The following is a 27,589-nucleotide window of genomic DNA, read 5'->3' as shown; positions in this document are numbered from 1 at the left end:
ATCCGGTGCGCCTTTTATATGGATCAATATTGAGATTGGGATTCATAGACGGGGAATGAACTGATAAAGTAAGCTTTACCGTTTTTTTTTTTATGTTTACAGTTGGACAAGGTTGGTCACATTGACAGTGAGTTATTATGCTATTGAGAGTCTAGAGTTATTATTGTTATTACTTTGAGTATTACTATATTGTGATTGAAAAAGTTTTAAAGTATGTCATTTATTGAGGGTGCGATTTATAATCCGGTGTGCCTTATATATGGGAAAAGTTTTATAATGTCAATAATTGAGGGTGCGCCTTATAATCCGGTGCGCCTTATAGTGCAGAAAATACGGTACATATACTCCAACAGCCATTCCATCTTAAAAAAAAAAAAAAAACACATTTCTTTTTTAGTTGGGCTTGATGAGAGGATGTGTCGTTCGTTTCGCCAGGAAAAGGGGTTAGCATTTGCGTCTCTTAACTCTGCACTGTTGTTAGCTAGCTAACCTGCACGGAGTGTATGCAGGGAACATATGCAAGTACTGTCAATGCGTATGATTGGCTGCATAGTGTAAGTGAAACTTATCGTATCATTGGCTGGACAATTGTCACTAGCTGAGTCACAATGCAGAATGGTAAAGAAAACAATATTATTGGTCTAATTAATCAGATGAGGTCTAATATTAGATATTATTTAATAAGTTTATGTTGCATTTTTTTATGCGCAGCATGGATTTTTCGTGCGCTCGAGCAGTGCGCAACTGCGTACGCGTGCAGCTTAGAGGGAACATTGACGTTGACTGCTGGAAAAGTTGATGCTGAAAGGTTTGGGCACCTTTGCTGTATGCAATCAGAAGCAGAGATGAATGAGAGCAGACTCACTTGTTGGCCACTCGTACCGCGTCGTAGGCATGGGCCAGGTCTTCTCCTTTTAGCTCATTCGCAGACTCCTTGGTCAAGCCTATCTTGTCCATCAGCTGCTCCTGCAAGCATGGACCAAGGCTGAGCAGAATGGGAAGTCATACTAACAAGCGATCCATTTTGTCAAGGTTCAGTTTGAAAGAGTAGGACAACAATGGAACTGTCTGACTTAAAAAAATAAAAATAAAAATAAAGTGTCCCAAACCATTGGCATTTCCAAACTCCACTCTGTGAAACCTCCTTCTGAGGTCGGAGACGTCACGCTGACCCGCCGCACCTCCTCGGGAGACGGGAAGGTAGATGGGAAGGGGGAGAGCGAGAGTGGGGTGAGGGATAGAGGCGAGGGGGATAGAGGCGAGGGGGACAGAGGCTCGGGGCTTAGCATCGAGTCAGATCTCCTGAGGCCTCTGGTGTCCTGAGGTGATAATGAGCACACTCTGTGACTGCTCATCTAAAAAGAAAGCTAGAGATTTGAAGGAATAGGAAAATCTATGCAATTCAAATGACTAAAAACAACACTTTTTTTCAAGATACATTTTTAAACACTGAAAATATTTAGCCTAAAAATCAGTTCAACATTTCGCATCCAATTTATCTTAAAATCCCCAATTTATTTTAAAACCCCAAATTCACCTGTAGTGGTAAACATTCAGTGGCCTTTGGAAGTTCATATCTGTGCCATCAGTTTGAATTTAAAATGTTAAATGTTGATTGGATTATGTAACGTAAGAAATTTTATTTTACGATCATTTTAAAACTTATGTAAAACTTATTTATTTTAACATTACTGCCTCAAGTTTCAATATTCACTTTAAATATTAAAAAAATATATATCCTCAAAACGATCACTTTTGTCAAAAAAAAAAAAACCACACTAAGGTTGAATCTACCACGGACGGCCTAGCTATTACTCGTTCGCCTCTCGGTTGGCCCCGCGTATTTCCAGCACTCGGTGGAGAGTGGAGCAGCAAGTTAGGACTAACACTGCCATGCATTCAGCAAAGGCGGGTACACACCAGAGAGAGGCTAAGGCAAAGAGCGGTTTTCCCCAGCAATGGCTCAGATCTGCAGATCTCCCATACCCTTGATATGATGCGTACAAAGTAGCCCTGGTTAGCTCCCTCTGTTTTTTCTTTTATTTGAAGAATTACATTGAGATTCATTTGGAACTGGAATTTACTGGACGAACTGGAACCGGAATCATCCAAATTCAAATAATCCCCAACCCGAAGCGGAGTCCCCGCATAGTATCGACATACTTATTGTTAATGCTTGTCTCTCAACCTGAACGCAATAAAAATGAACGTGTGTAACCGTCCAAATAGAATTTGTGCCGCTTGCGAACCTCGGTAAGCTGGCTCATCTCTCTAAGGTTGTCGTATCGTTGTTCCAGCCTGGTGAATTCCCGCAGGAGGCCCTGGTGTTTCCTCCTCTCCTCGTCAAGCTCCGTCCTAAAATCCGTAGTGGCCTGAGACACAGCTTGTTGCACCAGAGCTGCACAGGGAGGACATATTATAAAAAGTAAGAGAATGGAGACGGCAAGGCCGAAGTGACAAATAGTACCTTCTTGTGCCTGTTCCTGCTGAAGCAGGCATGCAGATAGGCGCTCTATTTCTCCGCTGAGCGATGCCTTGTCTCGCCGCAACATTTCCACCTCCTTCAAGAATGACAAAGAGTTCAAAAGAAGTACAGTAAGAAGTCAGTCTGACAACAACATTTAGAATTACTTGTGTCAACTGAAGAAACTCGTGGGCAGCCTTTTCCTCTGCTCGTCTCCTTTCCAGCTCTATCTCCTGGCTCGAGATGGAACAAGGCGCAGGAGAAGGCGTGGCATTCTTCTGACATGCTTCTAGCTTCTCAATTTTTGCCCTCAGAGCAGCCAGTTCATTGGCGGCAACCTCCCGCTCGTTACGCAGGCACTCTTTGAGGGCAGCGCTTTCTCGAGCCTGGACACAATTATTTTAAGCATACAAGATATACATAAAATGAATTTGTCAACTAAAATCCAATACCTCAATCCATAAACCCACATTTTGTCTAACCAAATCCAGACTAAACATTGCAACTGGCTATAAGTAGGCATCTTTTCATCAGCCCAATATTCACAAATCTCTAACTCTGCTCTCTTTCTGGAAAATGACAGCAAAATGACTTCATTATGCACCTTCTCTGATCACTTCACAAAGAAATACCTCCTGGTCTGCTCTCATCTGCAGTTGCATCAGTTTGACTTCCATGCCTTTGTTGAGCTCTCGGTACCTCTCCACCGAGCGAGCTTCAGTCTTGAGCTTCAGCAGCTCCTTTCTGGCTGCCTTACGCCGTATGCAGCACTGCATGAACACGACGGCCGCCCGCAACCTCGTGAAGGTCCTCCTCGCCAACCACCCTCGCACTCCGGCCTGGAGCAGCGTGGCGGCTCGCTCGGTCACAAGCTAAGCAACGACATTATGGTTCTCGATCTGAGCACTCCATCTTCGTGTTCGAACCAAGTCATGACAAAACTCTCACCAGACGGTATTGACGACGGGTCAGCAAGCCTCTGACAAAGGCCTGGATGGTGATTGTGGCCTGGCGGACCAGGAGGAAATTGTGTTTGTCTACCAGCATGCGATAAGTCTTTTGGATTACCAAAGCAGCTTTGGTGTACCGCAGGGTCTGAATCAAACTGCAAAGAGATGAAATCAAATCAAATCAGTCCATGTGTTTTAGTGTGAGAGAAACTTCCATCTTTCCAATTTCAATAGCGTTTCGAAACCTGAGGCAGACCTACTAACAAGTATGTCAACTTGTTGTCTGCTCACCGCCTGGCTAGAGCGCCTCTCCAGTGTCTTTGTATAGTCTTTGTAGCTTTGAGGGTTTTGCGGTAGTGAATTCGGGCCAGCCATCCTCTGACAGAACTCTGAAGGATCATAGCAGCCGTTCGTAGCCTCTCTGCTCTCAACCTCTCCAGAAGAGCCACTTGCCCGGCCCGGAAAAAGACTTTCGTCTTTCCAAAGACGTACTGGTCCAAATTAGGGATGAGCTGAGGCAAGGCCTGCTGACAAGCGATCCGAAGCTCCTCCTGGCGCTGCGACTTTCCCAGCAGAACACGATACCTCAAGAAGAACTCCTCATACGTCCATCTGGCATTAGAGATTCACCAGATTATGATATATGATAGCTACAAAACAGTATATTTCTGTCGATTGGTGGAATTCGTCTACTAGTTCTCAGGGACTCATTTGCACTGCACTTGTAAAGAACAAAAAATTACCTAGACGGAAAACCAGCAGCACTGATTCGGATGGTCTCCAGCACACCACATGCTCTCAATTGCTGCACCGTCCTCTTTGGGTCGAACCTGACAAATAAAAGGTTTCCATTTCAAAGAAAGCTGCCAGCGATAGTTTTGTGGTAGGCACTCACATAAAGGGGGCCTTGACGTCGTTGGGTTTAATGCAACGCACATAATGAGGAGTGGTGCTGTTTAGAATGTCCATTAGCATCTGTAAGGATTGACGGAACTGAAAAGAAAATTTAGTGAAAAAGACATAGGGAGATTTACGGCAGGGACTAGAAGAAGTAGTAAAAGTTCACCTGAAAACCAACGGTCAACTTGTGCTCTCTGTGGGGTCTTCTTCCTGAAAGGACACTTCCATTGGCCATCTTTGACTCCTTTCCATGCAGTTGAAACAATTCAGCCACCAGCTCGGACTGTTGCAAACATAAACTTGTGAGAATGCTGATTATGTGTTTTGTGTTTTTTTGCAACCTCTGAGATTATTAATAATTGGTTAAACATTTAGATAACCTTTCCATTTGAAATGTCCAAATCCTCAGAATTTTAGCCTGTCAACAGTAAATACTGTCAATCTCTGCCATTCTAACGAATACAACTTTGTTTTTTTGCCTTTAATCAAAATTTAACATTTGCTTTTGCTGTGGAAAACAATATTTTTTTTCCTCATGTGGTATAGACCAAAGATAAACTGAATCATAACATATTTTCTGCACTATCAATTTAAACTCCCATCCCACTTTTGATTAAAAAGGATGGAAATTCAAATGTATATATGTTTTTTAGAGTTTCATCAATTATTTAACAAAACTATCATTAGCTGCCTGCAATTGACTGGCAACCAGTTCAGGGTGTCCCCTGCCTAAATTCAGCTGCGATAGCATGTATTCTTGTGACGTAAACCACACCGACCTGACTCGCTTTCAAAACGTTGACCAACTCCTCAAAGACAGTGTCTCGATTCTTGTCGAGGAAACCGCCACATTCGTACTGCACCTGGAGAAACCAAAAGACACCTGGCTTGATTCACTTGAACATCTTAAGCGCGACGAATTAGCAACACGCACTGTGTCGGCAAAGTGCAGGATGACGAAGGCGCTGTTTGACATGCGAGGTTTGCGGAAGTGAGGGTGGCATCGGCTGGTCAGGTGCTGGTCATATAGTTTCTGGACCCAACTGTCATCTGAACCTTTGGGCATCTGGTCAGTCCAAATACGAACAAAAACATTACAACTATTTTCAATTGGTTGCCAGTCAATTACAGGGCACATACTATAGAGCCAGCCCAAGTGTTCACCACTGACCCTGCACTCTTCATCCAACAGGTCCAGGAGGCCAAGCTGTCCTTCGATAAGATTGATACACTGCTGATTGTCGTTGAACTCGACCCTGCTCCACGTCAACTCCTCACGTATGTACTCTTCCTGTTCCAGGTGGAACACGTGCTGCGCACAACATTGTGGTCCAGCCACGTCAGTCGACCAGAACAATATTCACTGTTGTACCAGCACAACGAAAGATCATCAAGATCAAACAAACCTATGCATTTTAATGGTTCTGATAGGTCATTTATCATGCGCTGGTAGGTGTGTGTTAGTGATAAGACCACGGCGCATTTCCTATTATTAGGTTATGCCGTCATAGGAACAGAACTCTTATACCCCCAATACTGTAGATAGACACTGGTGATGTTCCACAAGGAACTATAATAAATCCACAGATTTTAAAGACAACATGTAAGATTTAGACCGTTTTTCATTATGGACAGCAGGGGGTGCTGCATTTACCATTATCCGTAGTTATAACAGACATGGCAGCCTCCGGAGGAGTGCCACCCCCCCCAAGTGATATAATTTAATATCTTGACTTACGATTATGTTTAAAATATACTGTTGGTTGTTAAGAACACATTTATTTGCAAGTTTTTTAAGTTTATAATAATTTGATTTATTCCTTTTTAATGAAAATCGGTCTAAACCTTACACATTGTCCCTTTAAAGTGGTATTCTACAAAAGGTCCACATGAATAAATCATATTTTCTTGTAATTACAGTAAAAAACTGGTGACATTCTACAAGACTCTTTCCTTCGTCTAATCCACATAAATGTCTAATTTCCTTGGCGGTATAGGAAAAATTCAAGATTAGATGGATAGAATTGCATAAAGTTCAATAGAAAGAATGAAAGTATTAACAATAAATTGAATGATATTAAGTAACAAAAAAAATATACGTTCGGTTGCCACCACAGGAGCAGAAATTTGTCTTAAACTGAGACCCATTACGAACAAATACTGGTGGTATACCACAAGACACAGTCCACCGATTGTTTTTCTTCCCAATACAAGTCAACATGAATGTCACAAATGCTTGCCATTAGAGAAGGAAACATGTAGGATTCCACAAGGCCCAGTACAATGTACGCTCTACGGCAACGGTTTTTGTTGATACATCGTAACTTATGAGGTGTCACATGACTTACCCTGTTGAACTGCTGCTGCAGTTTTTCATTGGCATAGTTGATACAGAACTGCTCAAAGCTGTTCCGGTCAAAGGTCTCAAAGCTGCACATTGAGAAACCCTTGTGAGCTCAGAGTGACAATTACGATAACACAAAGATAGTCGTAGCTCACCCATAGATGTCCAGCACTCCGATGAAGGTTTTGGCATGGACCACCTGGCTGCGCAGTGCAGAATTGAGTCTGTGTACAGTCCACTTAAACATCTGCTCATATATATGCTTGGCCAGAGCATCTCGAGCCTCGATGGCCTGCTGGCCCGTCATGGGTTTGACCAGCGTGTCTCCTGCTAACACCAGCCTGCGATGGCACAGCCAATGGGCCATGTGGGCAACCTCCACCCCCAATAGCTTGGAAAAGATAGCCATAGAACTGTCATCTGCCTGGAAGAAGATATAAAAGTTAAGAGACAACTAACTAATTTCTTCTTGAATGGGTTCATATTTTGAAATTAAGAACATTTGTGGTTTTAACTTACGTCAATATAAGAACGATCTGAATTTCGCCCACTGCCTGCAATCTTCACATTACCCAAGTGGAGAACAGCTGATAGGATTCTGAAGAGCTCCATTTGCTGCTCGGGAAGTATGCCTGCAAGTTCAACGGAAAAAAAAAAATACAATCTGGATCAAATGTGTCTTTTGTGTGTGTCCATCAATCAGCTAAATCCTACCCAGGATGGTGAAAGCATTGCGAGTGCGCTCCATTTCCATTGCATCATTAGTGCCTGCAATGGTTGCATCTCCTCCCTGGTTTGTGTAGCGGAAATGTTCAGGAGCGGCTGGGTAAAATAATACAATACACCGTGAAAAAATAATAATCGACATAACAATTATTAACATTATTAACATTTAACTGACATTTACTTCAGATTGCCACATGCCATCAGATATGAAAGTCTTAAGGCCCGATGAAGATACATGTGGCAGATTATCTATTGAAACGCCATTTTTGCACTGGCTAATGTCTCACCCAGTTTGAGTGATCTCATTTCAGGCAGTTGTCTTGAAGCACAAAGCTGGTAGAAAATGTGGTAGTTCCTTTCTTCTGATGCCTAAAGTACATGAAAGCCCATTTCACAGAGTCTCAAAGAGTAGCAATTGAATGAAATTGACTGAGTCAATAGTAACTTGCTTATTTCAGTAATTTATTTCATGAATGTGCAACTGCCTTTCTGTTCCTTCAAGTCTCCTTGTCTTTTAATTAGGTTTTGATTTTCGCTTCACTTAAAAAAGGCTATAAACCTATCTAATACAGCAGAATAACACCAGAGCTTTGCCGTCATTTTGTGACAGAAATACAACATTTGTTGTTTTCCACTGTTTGCTGGAGTTGTATAAATGTTCATAAAAGTGTGTACCTGAAAGACCACCCTGGACTTCTCCAGCAGGTAAGTGTTCATGTTTGCGCCGATGATGTCTCCTTTCCTGCCAAAGCCGATCTGGATGTACTTTCCAAACCGACTGCTGTTGTCGTTTCTTGTGGTTTTGGCATTCCCAATAGCCTGCACAGAAATATTTTTCATTGGGGAAAACATAGCAGCAATTTAAAAAAATAAATAAATAAAAAAAAAATTTAAAAGTTGTTCCTGTCCATTACCTCCATAATGGGGTTGGAAGCCAGCACCTTGTCCTCCACAGTAGTCTGCTGAGCAGCTCCTCCAACCACCGCAAAGTACCTCATAGTGAATTTGGCAGAGACAGTCTTGCCCGAACCCGACTCACCACTAATGATGATTGACTGGTTGTTCTCCTCCCTGCAAAATGAAATGCACTTTAGCCAAACCAGCAAAGCGAGAAGGAGAAAAAGAAATTCAGTCAAAGCTGACCTAATCATAGTACGATATGCATTCTCGGCCACAGAGAAGATGTGAGGGTCCAGGTTGGCCATGTCTTGACCACTGTAGGCGTCAATCACTTCCTCGCCGTAAATGGGGAGCTCATCGTAGGGATTGACAGCCACCAGCACAATACCTAGCAATAAGGATAGGTTTATTCACGTCATTGTCATGCCTCAGGGAAAAAAAAAAAATCTTTCAGATGGAACTCATGGGATGACGATCCAATCTGTGACACAGTATGACCTATTTACCATATTAGAAATACACTTTTAAAGTTTATTGGGACGCTAATCGAATGGGCCAAACTCTCACCGCAATAAGTGTAGATGCTGTTGTAGTCCAGGAAGCGAACTCGGAGGTTATGGAGGATGGCAGGCTCATGGAGGAAGCTGAGCGCTGTCAGGTCATTCTCACCCTCAGAGATGTCAGGGTTGGCCAGTGGAGGAAGGTCAGATGGTGTGGCTACGAGGTAAAGCGTCTCCTGCCAGTGGAGAAGGCACTTTGCTTAGTTTTAAGAAGGTATTCCTTCAAAACGATGTATTATCATCTCACCTTCCATCCAGTATGCTGCAGCAGCACATGTTTGTCATCAGGTGTGTAGTCCTGGACAAGCTGGGCCGACACCCACACTGCATCCGGGTCAGGAGTCCACACACTGGCCCCCTGGTGAAAAAAAAACGAGACATAAGCCAAAACAGGAACACACTAGCTGATTTTTGTGTGCATCCATATAGCTACCTAGACTACCCTTAAAGAAACGTTTGACATGCATCAGCATAAAAACCTCTTAAAAGTGTTAAAGATTAACACTGTCCATCCCAATTAAAAGGCTGGATTATCCATTATGCATAATTGTGGTGTTATAAGTCTATGTGACTATACCACTCTGTGACTTAAAATGATTAATAAGCACAAACGTTATTTCATATTCAAGTGAGAAAAACACGGTTGAAATACACATTACAATTTCACTCAAAATTATATTGCATGAAGTGATTTCGAGTATTAATTGTCTAAAAAATATGTATATTGCTGGACAATTTACTTAGCGACTGACTCCAACGTCCTGCAAACAGATCATTTTAGGTTCAAGGGTATTATCATTATACTGTTCTTGATCTTGTTTTGCCTTTGAGCGTTATTCAGTTCATCTTTCTGATCTACAGCAAATTCTATTCTTGTGCGAACAGGGCAGCTGACGACCTAAAAAATATCTGCCAAGCCAATCGCGAGTAAAAGTTGATATGAAAGGATTATTGGGGCTTAGCGTATTTATGTTACATAGCGTTGGCCATCGCATACTAACAACGAATAAGTTAGTAAAGTGGACTCATAGTCGATATTAATAGTGTTGAAATCAATTTACTAAATTTTGCTAATTGTCCTTCAGGCTTTCCGTACTAACTCAGTCTTCAAATGCTAAGCTACCAATTTGAAGATAGTATCCCACCCCTTAATACACACAATTTGGGTTTTAGGGAAAATGAGTGAAATCCTTTTGCAAACTTAAAGTTTGAACTTCATTCAAGCAAGAGTTTCATTCAAACAAACGACAAAAACGCATCCGAGTAACAGTGGTGCTCAATTTGACGCAAATTAGTCGGTCGCAATTACAAAGCATTCTGGGATCAGCGGAGGTACGTTACCAACAGGTGAAAACTGACAAAAAAAATACACTGTATTTTGCCGTCAAATAAACGGTTTAGCGCAATAGTTTCCAAAAAAATGTAATTAAATTCACTTATATTTAGTAGCTATTTATTTTTATTCTATTCTTTTATCGTTTTCGCTATTTAGTTTAATATCTTGCGGTGACATCAAAATATTTTAATCAAAACGTGAACCATTAACAGTAACGTATACACTCACGCACGTCAAAATCCAAACAATTAAAACAAAAAGACTATATCCGCTAAAAAACAAAATATATTTCTGTTTTATAAAGTACATCAAAATTAATCCAAAATAATAACACAGCATACCTACCTTGGTGTACAGTTGCAATGTTGCCATTTTCAACGCATCAGATAAGTTTTAATCGGCATCCGCAAGACAAGTAAAGCGAACATCCACCAAAAAAGAAGCAGTGAGTGCATGTGCACCTTGTTCGCTTTAAAACACTCGCGCAACGAGGACCGCTGTCATGTGAATCTGCAGGTGATTGGAATTTACTTGTTACGTCAATATAACAGGTGACAAACCTGAGGAGTTATAGAACATACTTTTCATCTGATCTTTGAAAATTGTGTACATTGTAAGAAAAAAAAGTTTTAACAGGGATTACATTGTAGTTTTACATATGAATGTGTTCAAAGTAATGTGTTTATTTTATCTGTTTTAAGCAGACATGTGCGTAATCATCAATGAAATGAAAACGTAGCCCATCGGGTCCATATTCGCTTTGAAATACAAACCCTCTTCTTTAGTCACGATTCACGAGACTGATATGATATACTCGGAATGGTCGATGCAAACAGTGACGTTCGTTCCTTGAGGGGCACTCTTTATTCAATATGAGAATCTTGGCGGAAAACATAACCCCGATAACAACGGTTTTGACGGTGAAATAATATGTGTCAGTAACCGTGGCAACGTAAGATGGCTGCTCTGTGGCTTCAGTCGCGAGGGGGCCATTTGTCCATTCACCATCATCATCATCATCCGTGCCTGAACCGAACCAAGGCAACACCTTTTAATCAGGCACGTAAATGAGGCAGTCCCGGGTCCTCACTAACCACTAACCAGCGTAAGCACTTCCGTGGCGTGAAGTACTACAGGGAAGGTCAGGATGGTCCAAAAACTACTCAATAAATTTGTTGGTGCCAAGAACGTCACGATTGTACGGACGTGGTATGTATAGTCAACAGATTCAGTTGATTTTACACTGTATTTGAATTATTTGTTCGTCGTGTTGAGCGTACACACTAGTGTGAGCACTTCTGCGTCCTTCTGTGACCCAAATGGTTGCAGCGAAGTAAGCTACCGTAGTTTAGCTTCGCATTGATTTAATGTAGTGGCTAATTTACGGATTAATTTACATGATAGTAGCAAAATATTTGATAGAACATAAGTCGTTTTCTGATTTGATTTCGATATTTTGTAAGATAATTACAATTCAGTGTTTGTTGTACTACAATGTCGAGTAAATATACTGTGTTTTAATTTCCTTGACACTTTGTTCGAAGATGGTGTTTTCAAATGTTTTTATTATTAAAGTTTTATTTAGTATGTTGAGCCTAGCATTTGCTCTTTAGGACTTTCCTCTTTACTTGTGTATCATGTGCAACTGATATCACTTAATTATTGTAATAACTTAACAACAGGGCAAACATAATGAATGCCTGAAGGTAAGAGCTGTATTTAAAAAATAATACTCCGTTTTTATTAGCATTGTCTAAAGCCTTACATTTAACAATGTATTTTCCCAGCTGCGAGGACACCCACAACCAGTCGATCACAGAGCACCTACTGCCCATTTAACTATGTCTATGTACTATAGTTGTGGACAGAAACTTTCATAGCAAACTCTGACTGTACGTGTATCATTTAATTATTGTGTTAAATCTTGTCTGTCTTGATTGTTGTAACCTAGGATACCCAATTTGGTGGCATGGGGGACAGTAGGCAGTGTGGCGCTGGTTTACTTCACAGACTGGCGGGTCATACTCAACAATGTGCCGTACATTAGGGGCAAGTTTCGTAAAGAAGACTGAAGACTTTCTCATTTCATGTGTGAGTGTTTCATCAATAAAACGAAAACTCTCTTCTTTTTCGATATTATGCAGCTGTTGTACTGTGTCAAGCACCCTTAGTGTCGCATCATATCAAGAGTCAGGCCTTCAAAATAATATCACACCTTTTGTAATTGAAAAGGCTTCGTTTAGTTGACATACTTAAACTGTTTTGTGCCAGATATACTTTATAAGCATTATGTAACCCCAGAGACATTATCCACCTGTTGTTATACTGTGTGATTTTGTTTGAAGGTCTGACTTTATGAGTGGGAAGGCACCCCAAAAATATAGCTTGTTTGTTTGTTTGTTTGAAATACCAACTAGGGCTCAGTAATTTTGGAAAATAATCCACTTTTGTTTGTATTAATTTTTTTAAAACCACAATTGTGATTTAATTTGCGATTATTAAGGTCCTTTTCAAATGTATTTTTTGACAATACATCTTGATTACGACAAACTATCTGATTTATTATGCATTATTGGATACTTGGGACATGGGACTTCCCACACATGGGATTTTTTTTTTTTTTTTGCAAGGTAAAAGAAGATCAATTGCATTTGGTACTCTGCGTCACACTCAATAAAATAATGGCCATTTAAATTGCAGCCTTTTCAATTACAAAACTGTGCTCTATTACTTTGTGATTGTATTGCAAATGCATTTAATTGTTCAGCCTTAATAACAACAATAAAATGAGAGGGGGGGTGACTCGTAACACTCCCTCATTAAAATGACAAAGTGCAATAAATTCATTCAAGCTTCCCAAAAAGCAACATTGATACCGTTTTGATAATGACCATTAAATCATAATAAAGAACTTGACGTACATTTGCGTTTGATAATACCAATGGATTTTTTATTTATTTTTTGCTTGTCTGGTGTTGGTGGGTAGCCACATGAGGGGCCCATTTCATACAAGCATCCAACTGACCATTTTTCGAAGATGCAGGCAATCATATTGCAGCATAGAATTTTAAATGTTGCCAATGTGTGCTTCACAGGAGCAGAGCGTGTATATCCGTCGGCTGGGTGGACAAGAGTGAACTTGCTTCTGTTTGACCCGTTTTTAAAAGGGGAAGATGACGATCTCCACGTGCTGCACGGACTTGAGGATGCATTCTGTATTATAAAAATGTTGTTGTGATCCATGATTGTGTAATGTGAATAAACCTTAAATGTGGCATTGTGTGTCTGCCTATATATTATTTTGTACATTCGGTCTATGCCTGAACCAAAATGCAGATGTCGTTGGCATGCTTCCAATCTGAATAGCAGTCTCAGAGGTGGGCTGATAAGTTCACCCCCCTCCCCGACACAATCGTCACGTTATCACGCAGACGGCGAAATTTGCGTGGATAATTTCTCCAGTGCTAGAGGGGGAGGGGAGGGGACTGAGGAAGGATTTAATACAGCGAGGGAACAAAACCACCGTGTCTTGAAGATGGATAAAAACGAGTAAGTATATAAGGTTGAAATCTTCAATAAGCGATTGAACCGGTTCCGTTGAACGCGCATAACGTGCCGTAAAGCAATTCAAAAATATTCGTAAATTAGGAATGATTATTATCGATTCAGCGAGTGTTGTCGGCGTTTACTGTGTATGTGTTCGCAAGTAGCAATGCGACGGTGTGTTCGCTCACGTCTGTTTAGCACAGTTTCGATGCCGATGTTGACCAATGTCGTCTTTTTGGTGGTTGTATTCAGCTTGGGAGTTGCAGCGGCACGTCGACTATGTGTCATTTTGACAGATCTGCATATGTTAACCCTGCACAACGAATCCTCTTTCCCCAACAGTCACTATTTCAATGCACAATGTGTTTTTCCCTGTAAAATTGCTGCATGCAGCTCGCGTTCCATGTAAAAGCTTCACTTTGTTCATTCATAGTGTGGGGGGTGGGGGGCGAGTGACAACGGTTGGCGTTGTGGTGAAATGGCTTCAGATTTCATGTAACCGACGTGAAACTTAAGAGCAGAGGTGGACGTCTAAACAGCGACATTTCACATCTGTTACATTTATTTGACCTTAACGTTGTTGTCAGTGCGCCTGCACCACCTCAAATTACGGCTGTTTTGGCCAGAAGAGATCATTAATGTTGCTTTCGGTTAACATTGTTGCTACCTGATACCAACATCAAGGTAAAGAATAGCAATGGTGTTTTTTCCCCCCGGAGATGTATTTCACAATAAAACAAAGCGACCAGAATTTTAGGCATCGTGTATATTGGTTATGATAACAGTAAAACACGTGTGAACGACAAACTGTATACACGGTACCACTGTTGTTATGAATAAATTAAAAATGCACATTTAAAAAAATATTTTGTATACTACTTTGTATACATTTTATTTTATTTCATTATCAATTTCATAATTTGCAACATCACAGGGTTTTCTGGTGATAATTTTTGCACATGCACAGTCAATCGCCTCTTTTTACTATTTACTACGTGGAATCTTTGTTCATATTGACCACAGATGTCAAACTTCAGTCCTCCAGGGCTAGTATCTTGCATGTTTTTGCACCCTCTCAAACATACACGATTCAAATGATTAGGATCATTTTCAGACTCCTGCAGAGCTTGCTAATAAGCTAATCATTTGAAACAGGTGTGTTTGGGAGAGAAAAATGGAAAACATGCAGGATGCCGTCCCTCAAGGACTGGAGTTCAACACCGATGATATAGACCAGTAGTTCTCAAATGGGGTACTTGAACGGATTCCAGGGGGTACTGGAGATTTTAAATAAAGCAAATGTGCAAAAATCCTTTTAAAATTAATTATTGAAGTCATTAAATGTTTCAGGAAAATACAAGTTCATTAAACACATTTTATGTTCAGTATCTTATTCAATTACATTAATTTAAAAACCCAGATTCGCCCCTATACTATGTAGAATGGTTTGACCCAATTCAAGTTAATGATTTATTTCTGTGAAGGTATCTTCGTAATGTATCCCAAAAGAGGACACTTTAAGTTGAATATTTTTCTGTGAACAAATATGTATTTATAATGATTTCTTTTTTAGAATAGCTGTGACACTTAATGTTGATTTATTTATTTTTTTGCCGATTTAAATTTAATTTAAGTTAATGATTTATTTTTGTGAACAGATATAACAGATAAAGAGAACATTTTATGTTTAATATTTTTTGGGGGACGAATATTTACTTATAATTATTCCGTATTTGAGAACAGGTCTGACACTTTCCTGTTTTAAAGAACAAATATATAATAGTAATTAAGTTATTACTTTTTGATAACATCTTTTTTATGATCCAAAGGAGGCCACTTTATGTTGAGTATTTTTGTAGACAATACAAATGAAGTTTGAAAGGCTCAAAAATTTAATAAATCAGACACCGATGGCATGTTTTAAGTCTTTTTTTTTCATTACATAAAAATGCTTTACACTGGTTAAGGGGTAATACAGGGGGTACATCACTGAAAAAAGTTTGAGAACCACTGATACAAACCAATGATGCCAGGCATGTTGCGTCAACACATGATTGCTGAAGACAACTCTCAACCCTTTAACATCAAAGTATAAAATAGCACCAAGCAACATTTGTACTAAACCTTTATTGCTAATCATTTTTGAGCCAAAACCAGATAAATTGAGTTACCAAAAACAAATATATTATTGAAAAATATTCGGCTCCTCAAGAGTTAATTCAGATTTGCCTATACAGCATGACCGAATAGCAATGAAAATACTTGATGTTCAGCATGAACCACAACAGTGGCGTAACACTATATTTTACGCTTTCAGCAACATTTTTGTTTGTTTACTTAGTTTAAAAAATAACAATTGTGATATCAGGCATAAAGATTGTAATTGCAAAGGAAGAAATTAATTCAAGTCACAAACATGGTGCAATGCATGTAAAAGGACGGTGAACATTACTTTATTTAATCAATGTTGTTGTTGTTTTTTTACATTACTGACTTTTTAACTGATGTAGAAAGTACTTGTTATAATATTTTTTTAATATGCTTTTATTTCGAAAACTAAAATTTTGACTTCCTTTCATTTTTCTTCCTTCTCCCTGTCATCCCCGACTCGGTTAATGTTCTCTTGTTTTCCTCGCGGATGCAGTTCCTCGTTGGGGCCTGTTGCGAACCGGGCGGGAGGCGGGGGTTGTGATTTGGCCGCGCGGACCGCGGCGGAGCGATCTGCGCGACGACAAAGAGCACAGAGAAGTTAGCTCCGCGATTAGCCGGGGCGAGCTCGCCGTTCCAAGTGGCGCGGCGCGTGTTCGTGCTATGCTCGACGCTAGGCTAACAACATAAAACAAAATACTTTAAGGCCGCTAACTTGATTTACACTCGCGTGCGAGAATGGAAAAGAAAAGGTGGGATTGCACAGCACTCCCGAAAGGCTGGAAAATGGAAGAAGTGACCAGAAAGTCGGGTTTGTCCGCCGGGAAAAGCGACGTCTATTATTTTAGGTACTTATTCGGGCTGTGCGTCGACTTCTTAACTTACAAGTGTGTGCGGCAGCGTGTTCGCGGATGGATATACGCAGCAGGCAGCACTATTTCGGGAGAGGGGGGGGATGGGGGGGGGGGGGGGGGGGGGTCGGAGTTCAAAGTTTGGATCGGCGGCTTAAAAAAGAAAACAAAACAAAAAACGGCGTCTGGCTACTTGTAGTTGACGTTGGTCAGCAGTCCTGTATTCCCGCTACCCTATCCCTTCACCTGAAGTGAACCAGCAGTATTGTGTTCTCCTTTAGCAGAGGAGACGAGCCAGATGAGGAACAGAGGCAAGAGAGGGGGGAGGCGGGTCGGTTGTATAGTTTGTGGTAGGCCCACCAACCCTGTCTAATCTCTTCTGTTTTCTGTATTGTGTGACGTAAGACGCATCGTGTGTGCATGAATGACGTGCACGGCAAAACTCTATATTGTAACGTTCTTAATCGTCATGATTCACATGCAAATTGTCAGAAAGGTTCCATTGTGTCAAAAGATACAGTCCGACTGGAAACTGCAAGCTTTCCCTCGGGAAACAATCCTGCTGGAGTGTTACACGCGTTCCCAGTTGGCTCACGCACTCCTGGAAGGATACTTCGTGAGGTCCTCCACAGCGGTAGTTGATGATATTCATGCATTCAAAATTGTGCGTCTTGGTAACTCGCTTAAACTTCAAAGAGGACAAATATTTGGAATGCCAGATGGGGTAAGTAGAGAGGTTGCTACAGCATGTGATCAACACCACTGAATTTTGACTAAGATTTGTCTTGCTTTCTTTGGCATTGGTGAGATTGGACTTTCCACTGATGGCTCTGGTGTTTTATCTGGCTCATACTTGGAGCAATGACACGTCATTGGTGTCGACCCCCTAGGACGCTCCAGTTTCCAGAGAGCCGGTGTCATTGATGTTTCCGACATGCCCCTCTTCTGTCACGCCTGATTCAAATGATCAGGCTCTGTGGAAGCCTGGTAACGATCGTGATCGAAACGGGAAAGTAACAGATTGAAAACGGTTAGGATACAGCTCTCGAGGATCGGGGGGGGGGGGGGGTTGTGCCAAATCCACAGTTTTACGCACTACTCCAGGCTGTACCATTGAAGTGTTAAACTCAGTTTGTTGTTTTTGCTTTGAATATCATGAGACACCAGTCCTGGAACCTTTCTGACACACCTTTACATTTGGGAGTTGTCGCTCCCAAGCGTGGGTCCACAACCAGTTTCATTGTTTTTTGAAACATTCGCTTCTCCTGAAAAAAAAAAAAAAAAATCTCGTGTGGACGTGATGTCCTGTGGCAATTAGAAGTGAGCTGACATGTTTGTAATGCATTGTGCAGGGTTTCAATCCATCCATTCAGAAGTTTGTGTGCTCGTTGCATGCCACTTGTGTAGCCGTCAGCCCGCCGCTTCCCGCCTTTCAATGTTGAATGTAAAGACGTGTCATCATTTCAAGGATGCTCACATCTTTTCTTTATGCACGCTTAGTCCATCTGGGAAAAAGTTCCGGAGCAAGCCTCAGCTGGCTCGTTACCTGGGCAACCAGATGGATCTGAGCTCATTTGATTTCCGCACGGGGAAGATGCTGATGAGCAAACTGAACAAGAACCGCCAGCGGATGCGCTATGACAACAATAGCCAGAACAAGGTGAGCCAAGTCGGGAGTTCTCTAAGGTTCTCTAAATGTCTCCCATCTTGCCCTATCTGCCATACACGCCGGGATTTTTTTTCTCCCATCAAAACCGAAGGTGTCGAAAACTCTGCCCTAATTGGAGATTTGCCAAATTCTCCACGTTTGTGTGTAGCAAGCATAAATCGAAGAGTTACGTCGTCACTCTATTTCTTGCAAAATACGGAAGTTCTTTCTGATTGGACAGAATTTGGCGAAACTACTGCCGCCTAGCGGCTAGGCATTCTTGTAAGTCAGGTGTCAAACTTTTTTTTTCCCCCTCACCCATGGGCCACATTGTACTAGGGCCAGAATGACTGATGTTAAATACATTTTAAGTGGTTTTCACACATTTACCTAGTTTTGAGATCAGAGGCCAGTATAAACCGTTCACAAGAGAGATCAGTCACAAAAAAAAAATGGCTTTTCTTTTTCCCTCCCAAATTTTAGGTTGAAGACAACTTTCAAGTTTGGTATTTTAGCCAGAAACTTGAAGTCAAATTAGTATTTCGCGGGCCACATCAAATGATGTGGTGGGCCAGATCTAACCCCCAGGCCTTTAGTTTGACACCTGTGTTGTAAAAGAATGAAACAACACTGCGCATTTGTGTAGCAGCAAAATTGTTGTATTTATTTTTCAAGAAACAAAGCCATGTGAATGAATTTTTTTTCTTTTTGTGAGAATATGTGGGTTTAAATAGTCCTGGTTATGTGTAGACAAGGCTATTTTCTCCTAAGAAAAATCTTCATATTTCTTTCCAACAGAATGGATTTTTTTTTTTCTGGTTATGTGTAGACGAGGCTATTTTCCCCTAAGAAAAATCTTCATATTTCTTTCCAACAGAATGGATTTTTTTTTTTTTTTTTTGAGAATATGTGGGATTAAATAGTCCCGGTTATGTGTAGACAAGGCTATTGTCTCTTTGTATTTCTTTCCAACAGAGTTGATTTGAAATCATTAGGAGGTCGAACAATTTGCCGTTGTCCCAAACATGGAGTCCGTTGCTGGGCTTGCCCATGTGTTATAGGCACATAAAAATTTGCAGTTGGAAAACCAGGTTTAAGATTTTCAATTGGTGGCTGCACTGTTTTAAGGGTAAACCGGACCTGAACACGTCGCTTCCAGTCAGACAGACAGCCTCCATATTTAAGCAGCCTGTTACCAAGGTTACCAACCATCCCAGCAACAAAGTCAAGACAGATCCACAGAAAGCTGTGGACCAGCCCCGTCAGGTGACTTGATTGTATTTATTTATTCCAAAACTGGATTTACACTTTTTTGATTTACACTTCCATACTTCAATAGGGAAACCACTTTTTAAATTTTTTTGTGTCTCTAGCTATTTTGGGAGAAGAAATTAAGCGGTTTAAATGCATACGACATCGCCGAAGAGTTGGTGAAAACGATGGAGCTGCCTAAAGGTCTCCAGGGTATGTAAGCTAATCACTTTCTGTCGTGACACCGGTGAATTTGGAAGCGAGAAGAGCTGGCACGCTGTTCCCCATTTGTTAGGAACAAGCAAGCATTCACACTCTCAGTTTAGTTCTAATTGGAAATGGAAAGGAAAAAGTGCTAGTTTTCCACTGTGTCATGATCCGTTGTTTTTTTTTTGCCTTTAATGGGGACCAGAAACCCCCCACAGAAATGGAAAAACCACAAAGTAGTGTCACCCCCCGGGATTTTCATGCATGTGTATTTGGGTACCTGAATATTTTAAATGCGAAAAGTATTTATACTTTACATCCTTCAGACAAATATTACTGCAATACATAAATTTACTTAATTCTTAAATTATTAAACATTTTACAGTAAATGTACTTGTCTCACAGAGAGCCAAGGTTGGCCTAATACAGTCGGCCCCCGGTTAACGAACACCCTCTATTATGAACTTACGAGCGTGGTCCGCGGAGTTTTTTGTCCCCCACTTACGCACAGACCATTCGCCTTATGAGCAATCTGACATGCCGGCCATTGTATTTGTTCATATATTATCGCTTTGCCACGTCATCAAAATCAGTAGTTAAAGCTTGTCAAGGCAACGTTGAACGATATTGCTCTTACAATGTCACAGTCACTGTCTCAGTCACGGTGTCAGTCACGGTCTCACTCACGGAGATGCTATTGGCCGGCGTCACGTCAATCACAGAAATGCTGATATGCTATTGGCCGAACGCCTTTATCTAGCTTGATGGCACAGCTGGTCGGGACGGAAGGAAGGAGAGAAAATGAGTCAAAAACTGAAGGAAGGAATGTTGTGAAGACTTTGCAAACTTTATCTGTTAGACATGGCTTCTAAAATTGCTAGTGGCGGTAAAGGAAGAAGTAAGAGGATGATGACAATAGAAACCAAGCAGCAGATGAAAAAAAAAAAAATACGAAAGAGGCGCACGCATGGCTCGTGAGTATGGCCGTAACCGCTCGGCAATCTTCTAAGGGCAAGACTTTCCTTGCCGGGGGACGGACCTCGATCGACAACAAAATTGAGAGGCTTCTTCTATTATGGATTAAAGAGAAGGAAATCGCCGGTGATATGTTCTAGTTTGAGAAAAGTTCCCGTTTAAGAAAATAAATCAATAAATTCTGCGGGTTGGTCTCTGCTCCCCTCCGCCTCCACCCAGCTCAAGTCACGTCGCCCCAAAGGTAATGTCATTTTTCCTTTGTATATTTATGTTATTTAATTTAACTGTACAGTAGGTTATGTTACTCATTTTTAATATGTGTATAAAGTCGTGATGTTATTACCTAAGGGTTTTGCACGCGTTGCACGCATTCACGAATTAACATAGGTTTGGATTGCCCGTCATACGAGCAGTTCGAGTTACGAGCGTAGCCGCTGAACGGATTAAGTTCGTAACACGGGGGCCCACTGTATTAGTTGCACCTGGAAGTCTAATTGGAGTGAAGCCTGCAGCTGACCAAACATGATAACAGGCAGAGTTTACACTTGAAATTCCAATTTATTTTAAAAGAAATCTAAGAGTGAGATGAAGCCTCCTCCAAGATACGTGATTGTAGCACTGGGAGCCAATGAGGGCAGGAGTTTTAGTCCTATCTACGCCTCCTCCCTGAGATTTTTGTTTTTGCACATTGCCTCATATGGGAGCAGAACGTAACATTATGCACACCCTATTGCATCAAGTCTGTTAATTAATGATGAAAATGAAATAAAACAGTATACTATGTCTCTTTTTGACACCTGTTTAAAGGGCAGTAATTTGAAAGTGCTCCAGTTTTTTTTTTTTTTTTTTAATGGTAACCATGATAGGGATCATTTATACCAAAGGCATGATTATTCTTTATTTGAATTCATTGGTATACCAACCACTATGGATAATTTGATGCTTCATTTATTTTAATTAAGTAAATTATCAAACTAATTTCACCACCATAATTCTTTCTCATATTTTATATATTGATAAAGAAACAAATATTGTTTAGATATTTGCAGTTATTAATGGTTAATGTATTGACAGGCTTTTTCTTTGTTTGAATATGAAATGTCCAATTTCATTTGAATGCACCACCTACATAGTTAACGGCTGACGCAACGCAGGCTGACGCAGGAGACTTGTGGCGTATTGTCCAATGACTTTGAGTAGAGCTTTTTTAGCTTCTTGCGATATTGGTCCTGCCTTCTTTGGAAGGTCTTTTGGCTTGCCTTTAGTCTCGCTAAAGAAGTGGAAGTGCGGCAGTCACTTCTTTCCTTTACTAAGCACTGTGCCAATGAAGTTCCAGACATATTTTGTTTTGAGATTACAATGGCTTCGTTGAGCAACTTTGTGCAGTGGCACAATACATCGTCACTCGGGACAATAAGGCACGCTCGGTTCCCACCATAACTTAATATTTTTCAGTCATTACCAAGCCTATACCTGTTTTTCATTCAAATATTTACTGTAATGGAAGTTCTTCAGATTCCTAATTTTGTTGCACAAGGCATTCTGTCCTCATCGATCCTATTCTAACCCGTCCTGGCCTATCTTCTATTAAGCTACTCTACCTTTAAACTTATACGTCGCCATAGGATACGAACTCTGTCATCGACTGAAGGTTTCTTGTCGACCCACTGATGGCGTTTCACAAAGCTCTGTACCGACTCCACATATTTTTTTCATCATACATTTGCGTATGAAATGTCACAATCGCTTGCCATTCCAAAGGCAAAATTGGTGGCGCCCCACGAGTCTTTATTCAACTATCCCTTGTTTTTCGCAGTAAATGGGGACCGAAAACTCCCCACCAAAAGTGAAATCTGCTAAGTAGTATACCTGGGATTCACCTCTGGGCGGGAGAAGATCACACCTCCTGCCCTGATTGGTTGATGGTCGCGTCAAGTGACAATCAAGTGTCTTGTAGGAAAGCCCGTCTCCTCATCAACTCATTCACTCTAATTCAACGTCCGATCGCCACTATTACAAGAGCCAACTGCGGCTCTCTGTGATCCCGACTGCAGTGAAGGGATGGAAATGGGAAAGGATAACAGTACAGTTATTGTATAAGGTTTAATAATGTAAGATTTCAGTACATAGGTGTGCTGCGGTAGGTTGACGTCCGAGGATTGCCCGTGGCATCTCCGTTTAGTTAATTCATCGTTAAAAAAAAAATAAAGGCGATAGGTTTGGGGCTGTTTTTATTAATACCTCATACTATTGAAGTTTTTCTTTAGTCAATAATGTACTTTACACCTGTGTAAAAAATTAAAAACCAAATGTTCAAGCAGGTTTTGTGGTTATTAAAAGCATGCATCAACACACTTTTCTAACTTGTGCGTCATTGCGCTGTCAGGTGTGGGTCCAGGCTGCACAGACAAGACGCTGCTATCAGCAATCGCAAGTGCACTCCACACCAGCGCCGCCCCAATCACCGGACAGCTGTCGGCGGCCGTTGAGAAGAACCCGGGGGTGTGGCTTAACACCTCACAACCGCTTTGCAAGGCCTTCATCGTCACAGATGAGGACATCAGGTGCTTTTTACAGTCTTGTCACACAAGTGTAAAAAACAGTTTACCGTTCTCAAATGATGATACAATACATGTGCTGCTCAATTTACAAATGTTCGACATACAAATATTGTTATTTGCTGTGCGTGTTAACCATAGTTTGAAGAAATATTTGGTTTTAATTATGCATTTAATGTTTCTGATCCAATCTTAAGTTGAGGCATGGCAGGTCTAGTCACTATCTACTGCTAGGGCTACTGAAAATGATGTTATAATAGCTGGAAAGCAGGCTGCATCATAGAGCAAACTTTTTTTGCGCCATGATCTACTTTTCCAGCGACCGGCCCTCCTGCAATCGAAATTTTTCTGGAGGATGTCAGGTGTCTTGACATACTTAATTACCAATGGCAAAACTCAACATTTATAAATAAAATTTGATTGATTGATTTTGGGATTAAACTACTGTATAATGTATACGTGCTTAGTAATGACAGTTATGCTTTGTAAAGGGGTTCGTGAGTCAAGAAAAATTTATTAAATGTGGCTCCCTGGCCATTGAGGTCCCAATTTGAGCTTCACAATAGGGATTAGACCCATTATCAGCAGGGTTGGTTATTGGGACGATGTTTGCCATGTTGGTGCATAACGGCATTGGCCTAATATATATATATATATATATATATATATATATATATATATATATATATATATATATATATATATATATCTTATGGCTGATGAACTCTGTCATTGTGTCTAATGCGTCCTTGTGGAGTCTCGCGCCAGCGTTGTCCCACCCATTGCAGCATCTGATAGGTTAGCCGTGCAAGAGCCTTGTCTTAAATGTCCGCTAGACCACCAGGATAACCCACACTCGTAAAGTTAGGACTAGGCATGGGGGGGGCGTGTGCGTAAGCCACAGGAGAAGTTGCTAATAACCAATTTAATTATTATTGCAATGTTATTTTAAGACTTATTTTACATTTTTGTAGTATTGATTGAGAGATCCCAAGCATTTTTACTGCAATAAATATGAATAGAATCCTTGAAACGAACATCGGCTTTAAGTATCAGTTTATCTGCCTGGACTACCAATTATCTGTATTGGTCCAGAATAAAGCGTAATGGTCAAGCTCTTCTTCAGACACTTGATAAAAGCCGTTTATTTCTTTGCATAGGGCTATGTAGTGAAAACTGCTGCTTTGATGGTGTTGGAATTGATCCATTTCATTTGAAGAGAGATTTGAGTTGCTATCAGTGAGAGAAAACAAGCTGTACAAGCTGCAAAAAAATGGCGGGCTGATTACCAGTGTGCTGTTGTGTCCCAGGAAACAGGAAGAGCTGGTTTACAGCGTGAGGAAGCGTCTGGAGGAGGCCCTCATGGCTGACATGTTAGCGCACGTAGAGGAGGCGGCGGCGGCCGGCGAGGGCGACGTAGTCAAGGACGAAGGCAACGGCAGCGAAGACATGGAGAGCGTATAGCGCAGGTGCTCCGAGCCCAGGCGGCCGTCGCTATCTGTTCCTCACATCTTCATCTTCTTCGCGGACATAGGACGAACCCTTTCTGACCCCGTCTATCCTTTCCTGCCGTTTACATCCAAACAAATGGCAGACTGACTCAATTGTGGTGTCCGAAATGGCCACTGGATGGCAGCAATATGTGAAATTGCCCACTTTAGCCAATACAAGTCACATATCTCTGAACTGTCACTCACTGCTGGATAAAATGAACATCAATTCTGACATCAAATTTGAGTATTTTACCAACTTTTTTTTTTTTTGGGGGGGATAATCAGGTCAATGAAACGTATTTTAAAGAAGTTTCGATATAAAGGTCATGTGTTTTTCAGTCATCTTAAATTTTAACCATTCCCTCTGTGCGCAACAGAGTGGTGGTGGTGGGAGGAGGGGTCGCACTTACATGCTCTCCAGTGTGGATGTCCACACAGTTGTATGTCTTTTTTTTTTTCCCCTTATTGTCATGGTGACCACATACACTGAGGAAAACAAGTATTCGAACACCGTGCTAATTTTGCAAGTTCTTCCACTTCTGAAATCATGGAAGGGCTCTGCAATTTTTGTCTCAATGCGCATATCCTTTCTGGGACATAAAGAAAGTAATCCGAAAAATCGTAAATGATTTTAAGAAAAAATGTGCATGTTACAGCTGCAAATAAATATTTGAAAACCTGCACCCATTGGCGGCCTAGTGGGGAAGATGACCCCAAGAAAAGGATTTGTTTTTGCCATGTGAAGTGTAATTGTGATAAAATCAGGATTGGCGTCTTTTTTTTGTTTTTTTTTTCAGGCACTTTTTTCTGCTTAGACAAACGTTTAACCTGTATAAATGCTTTAAAAAAAGTAGTTGACAGTTGTTGAATGTTGGTTTATGTTGCTTTTTCCTTTTGTCAACGTTAAAGAGGATACAGGTTTAGGTATAGAGTACTTATACAATGTGCTGCATTTACCGTGATGCCCCCAAAGCTCCCACAGGCGCATGCGAAAAACACTTCCTTCATACAATTTGCAATTGTCAAGCAGCTTGGTGAAATAACTGTCGGAATCATTAGAAAACGTAAAAACCTAAACACATTGTGGTTTCAGGATATTTTTTTGGTCTCAGTATTCACCTGAGATGAAAATTTCAGACTTGTCCAGGACTTCGCAGGGTGTTCAAATACCGGTACTTATTTTCCTCACTCTATACCGCAATTGACATCCTCCTGACATTTCACGGAGTCATGCTTTTGTAAATCATAGTTTCTTGAGATTTAAGGTAATTATTAATTCCCACTTGAACTTGTCTGTTCAATATCAGCAAGCTGGAAGCTGAAATAAAATTTGATTGTATTTGTTGAATAAACATTATGCTGTAAACGGTTCTTGTTCAATGAATTACAAAATACTAATTTTTACATTCATTTTTATAACTTAAGGATGGGTGTTTTGCTGCTTGATAGAAAACCTGTTGCATTTAGATTTTAATTCAATGCACACATTTTACGTGTGTGTGTGTGTGTATATATATATATATATATATATATATATATATATATATATATATATATATATACGTATATATATATATATATATATATATATATATATATATATATATATATATATATATATATATATATATACTGTATATATATATATATATATATATATATATACACGCACACGCACACACAGTACAGGATGTGTTTTCATATCCATTATGTCGAAGATTGGTTTCGATTTAGAAAATACGACGTTGCGACAGTTTGGCATGGAAAAAAAATCTAAAAAAAAAACTTCAAAACATTGAACGTATCAACGCAGCCATCAAGTTCAAATTGTAATCGAAGTATATGAAAATAAGCGGACTATGTGCACCGTTGTTGAGGTGGTTTTTAATTGAACAAGCAAGCTAGTTAGCGTCTTGAATGTCGCTTCACAAATGAGGGGTACTAATGGACAAAGTGACCAAAAAACGTGGAAAACACGATGATGTGACCATTTGGCAACGACATCGAACAAAAGCATGGGCAGAACACGACTGTGCATGTGTTATGTGACAAATGTGCGTGCTCTTTTTTACTTTATGTCATCCGAAGATCGGGGAATACGCCAATTGTAATTTGTCGTCAGATCTTTATTTAACGAGTTTATTTCTGATTTCATTCATGGATTAAAGCAAGTTGTGCGACGGCGGTGTTTACCTGGACAGCAGGCCCTCCAACCGAAACGCGGAGAACAGTGAATCGGAGAGGTCGAATGTTTGAAATGCCTTTCGAGTGATCATGCAATTTAATAAAGTCATGTAATTTAATTAAATAAGGTAAAGTCTAGGACTCTAGGTATATGTCTAGGTTACTCCTTTTCCACCAAGAAATACTAGTGGGACTGTATATCCCATAGACCACGATACTTGTACAAAAAAAAAAAAAAGTGGCAGAGAAGTGAAAATGATCACCAAACGCCTACAATACACAGTAATAGGTGTATGTAATATGTAGTAAAACACGTATAATATGCATCTATTCACGTAGTGCTAGGTGGTTAATTCACGAGAAATTGTCATCCCAGCACTGGCTTGTTTTGTATGGAAAAGTTGCTCGTAGCCACTAGAATGTCTACATAGGTGTGTAATGAACCGCTGGGATGCAATTTCATTTTATTGCTACCATTTCTATACTGTCATTTTTTTTTCCAAAAGCGCAACGGGAGTGAAAGGGTTAAGTCCGGCATTCTTGCTTTG

At 40.5% G+C, this 27,589-nt stretch overlaps 3 protein-coding genes across 7 annotated transcripts in view; 2 read left to right on the top strand and 1 right to left on the bottom strand.

Moving 5' to 3' along the window:
• LOC148417442 (unconventional myosin-Va) overlaps positions 1 to 10,552 on the bottom strand; it is a 20,203-nt gene extending 9,651 nt beyond the window's left edge. Inside the window, exons 1-25 of the mRNA XM_088424872.1 lie at positions 10,526 to 10,552; positions 9,092 to 9,202; positions 8,852 to 9,020; positions 8,528 to 8,672; positions 8,299 to 8,455; positions 8,060 to 8,203; positions 7,672 to 7,753; positions 7,373 to 7,480; positions 7,178 to 7,290; positions 6,814 to 7,082; positions 6,663 to 6,744; positions 5,486 to 5,626; positions 5,249 to 5,380; positions 5,094 to 5,177; positions 4,481 to 4,597; positions 4,310 to 4,407; positions 4,158 to 4,244; positions 3,706 to 4,026; positions 3,413 to 3,569; positions 3,097 to 3,336; positions 2,632 to 2,850; positions 2,468 to 2,561; positions 2,250 to 2,398; positions 1,110 to 1,319; positions 866 to 966 (exon numbers count right to left, since the gene is read on the bottom strand). Coding sequence (XP_088280998.1) covers positions 866 to 966; positions 1,110 to 1,319; positions 2,250 to 2,398; positions 2,468 to 2,561; positions 2,632 to 2,850; positions 3,097 to 3,336; positions 3,413 to 3,569; positions 3,706 to 4,026; positions 4,158 to 4,244; positions 4,310 to 4,407; positions 4,481 to 4,597; positions 5,094 to 5,177; positions 5,249 to 5,380; positions 5,486 to 5,626; positions 6,663 to 6,744; positions 6,814 to 7,082; positions 7,178 to 7,290; positions 7,373 to 7,480; positions 7,672 to 7,753; positions 8,060 to 8,203; positions 8,299 to 8,455; positions 8,528 to 8,672; positions 8,852 to 9,020; positions 9,092 to 9,202; positions 10,526 to 10,552 — 3,557 coding nt within the window. The remainder of the gene's footprint in view (positions 1 to 865; positions 967 to 1,109; positions 1,320 to 2,249; positions 2,399 to 2,467; positions 2,562 to 2,631; positions 2,851 to 3,096; positions 3,337 to 3,412; positions 3,570 to 3,705; positions 4,027 to 4,157; positions 4,245 to 4,309; positions 4,408 to 4,480; positions 4,598 to 5,093; positions 5,178 to 5,248; positions 5,381 to 5,485; positions 5,627 to 6,662; positions 6,745 to 6,813; positions 7,083 to 7,177; positions 7,291 to 7,372; positions 7,481 to 7,671; positions 7,754 to 8,059; positions 8,204 to 8,298; positions 8,456 to 8,527; positions 8,673 to 8,851; positions 9,021 to 9,091; positions 9,203 to 10,525) is intronic.
• A 667-nt stretch (positions 10,553 to 11,219) lies between these two features.
• On the top strand, positions 11,220 to 13,455 carry uqcr11 (ubiquinol-cytochrome c reductase, complex III subunit XI). The gene is made up of 3 exons (XM_088424873.1): positions 11,220 to 11,389; positions 12,132 to 12,271; positions 13,276 to 13,455. The coding sequence occupies exons 1-2, from the start codon at positions 11,328 to 11,330 to the stop codon at positions 12,250 to 12,252; spliced, it is 183 nt and encodes a 60-aa protein (XP_088280999.1). The 5' UTR covers positions 11,220 to 11,327; the 3' UTR covers positions 12,253 to 12,271; positions 13,276 to 13,455.
• A 124-nt stretch (positions 13,456 to 13,579) lies between these two features.
• Positions 13,580 to 26,223, top strand: mbd3b (methyl-CpG binding domain protein 3b). Of its 5 annotated transcripts, none has more exons than XM_088425528.1 (7): positions 13,679 to 13,729; positions 17,007 to 17,075; positions 18,226 to 18,385; positions 19,502 to 19,639; positions 19,747 to 19,837; positions 23,193 to 23,370; positions 24,675 to 26,223. In XM_088425528.1, the coding sequence occupies exons 1-7, from the start codon at positions 13,716 to 13,718 to the stop codon at positions 24,826 to 24,828; spliced, it is 804 nt and encodes a 267-aa protein (XP_088281654.1). In that variant the 5' UTR covers positions 13,679 to 13,715; the 3' UTR covers positions 24,829 to 26,223. The 5 variants fall into 5 exon arrangements, with proteins under 5 accessions (XP_088281656.1, XP_088281654.1, XP_088281655.1 ...); XM_088425529.1 differs by having other exon boundaries at positions 13,713 to 13,729; positions 17,007 to 17,036; XM_088425533.1 differs by lacking the exon at positions 13,679 to 13,729 and adding an exon at positions 14,894 to 16,722.
• Positions 26,224 to 27,589: the final 1,366 nt, after the last annotated feature.

This window comes from Hippichthys cyanospilos, chromosome 10, assembly GCF_059441005.1.
Source record: "Hippichthys cyanospilos isolate Australia breed blue-spotted pipefish chromosome 10, RoL_Hcya_1.0, whole genome shotgun sequence".
NCBI classification, from domain to species: Eukaryota; Metazoa; Chordata; class Actinopteri; order Syngnathiformes; family Syngnathidae; genus Hippichthys; species Hippichthys cyanospilos.
Note: the sequence above shows the minus strand (reverse complement) of the source record. Positions and strands in the feature narration are given on the sequence as shown.